The 1,441-nt window shown below is 35.3% G+C and overlaps 1 protein-coding gene across 1 annotated transcript in view; it reads right to left on the bottom strand.

Moving 5' to 3' along the window:
- The window catches only part of LOC106881904 (potassium voltage-gated channel unc-103), a 71,702-nt gene extending 71,177 nt beyond the window's left edge, over positions 1–525 (bottom strand). Inside the window, exon 1 of the mRNA XM_052977137.1 lies at positions 296–525. Within this exon, the coding sequence (XP_052833097.1) occupies positions 296–394 (99 nt within the window). The 5' untranslated portion in view covers positions 395–525. The remainder of the gene's footprint in view (positions 1–295) is intronic.
- Positions 526–1,441: the final 916 nt, after the last annotated feature.

The raw sequence follows: 1,441 nt of genomic DNA, 5'->3' as shown, positions 1-1,441 counted from the left end.
TATATATATATATATATATATATATATATATATGTATGTATATACATACTCACACATATATATGTATGTGTGCATATCAGGGTTGATAAAATAAGTACCAGGCAAGCACTGGGATCACTGTAATGGCACCAAACCCCAGAATTTCAAGTCTTGTGCCTATAGTAGAAAGGATTATTATTATTGTTATTATATAATAGCCACACACACAGTTTCCCCCTATGCCACAGTAGCCCCCGTATGCCACACACATCCATCCAAATTAAACATAAAAAAGCAAATGTCTTGATATACTTACAAGTCCTAATTTTTCCGTAACATTTTGTTTCATATTCTGAACATTGGGTAGAAGTTTAGTTGTAGATAAAACCCCGTCTATGTCTTTCTTGGCATCCATCAAATTGCCAATACTGTCATCATAACCTTTTGTTTTATGTTTGGCTAGTTCAGAGTCACTTGAAGCTTGACTGATAAAATTGGACCTAACATGGTTAGCTAGAGCTGCAAATATATAACGTAGCAAAAAGAAATTGAATAATGATAAAGGGAGGCAATTAATGTTAACATATAGGAAAAAGCCAAGACAAAAAAAAACATACATTTAAAGATTAACTTACACAAACACACATTGTGTCATTCCATAAATAATGCGGTTTTTTCAATTGCATGTACTAAAAGTCAAGGGAAAGTGGATAAACTACCTGCATCAATTTGCTATAAAAGCAAGTAGTAATTTTACTTTGTCCTTATTCTTAGTGCAAATTTTGAAGAGTGCAGTTCGATTTTAACAGTTATTTATTTGACATATTTTGCTTTAGGAGTTCAATAAACGCAACAATGCAATGGTAAGTGTGAGAAATATTAAGTGTAAGCTGCGTGTCATTGGAAAAGTCAGCAAATTGGGTCAATGGGTTCCTCACAAACTTCCTGAGTCTAATCACTTGCAGGGAGTGAATGTGTGCTCTTCTTTGCTGTCATGTCTCACGAATGAATCGTTTCGGGGCTGAATAGTGACTGGTGGTGATGAGAAATGGGTTCTCTATAAAAATGTCAAGTGCCAAAGACAGTGGGCAAGAAAAAGAGAAACAGTGGCACCCCAGGCTAAAGAAGGTCTTCACCCACGTAAGGTGTTGTTATCTGTTTGGTGGGATATGAAAGGTTTACTCCGCTTCGAACTTTTAAACCCAAACCAAACAATAACAGAAGAGATCTACTGCGAACAGCTTGAGCAGCTTGTGTTCTTCCATCAGGATAATGCTTGGCCACATAAGTACCAGTTAGACACTGGGGTTGAAGTAATTGACTAGCTCCCTATCACAAAATTTCAGGCCCCATGCCTATTATGGAAAAAATTATCACAATTATAGCAGAGTAATAATTCTGCCAGCTTGATGCAGCAGCAGCAATAATAATAATAATAATAATAATAATAATAATAATAATA

Source organism: Octopus bimaculoides, chromosome 27, assembly GCF_001194135.2.
Source record: "Octopus bimaculoides isolate UCB-OBI-ISO-001 chromosome 27, ASM119413v2, whole genome shotgun sequence".
NCBI classification, from domain to species: domain Eukaryota; kingdom Metazoa; phylum Mollusca; class Cephalopoda; order Octopoda; family Octopodidae; genus Octopus; species Octopus bimaculoides.
Note: the sequence above shows the minus strand (reverse complement) of the source record. Positions and strands in the feature narration are given on the sequence as shown.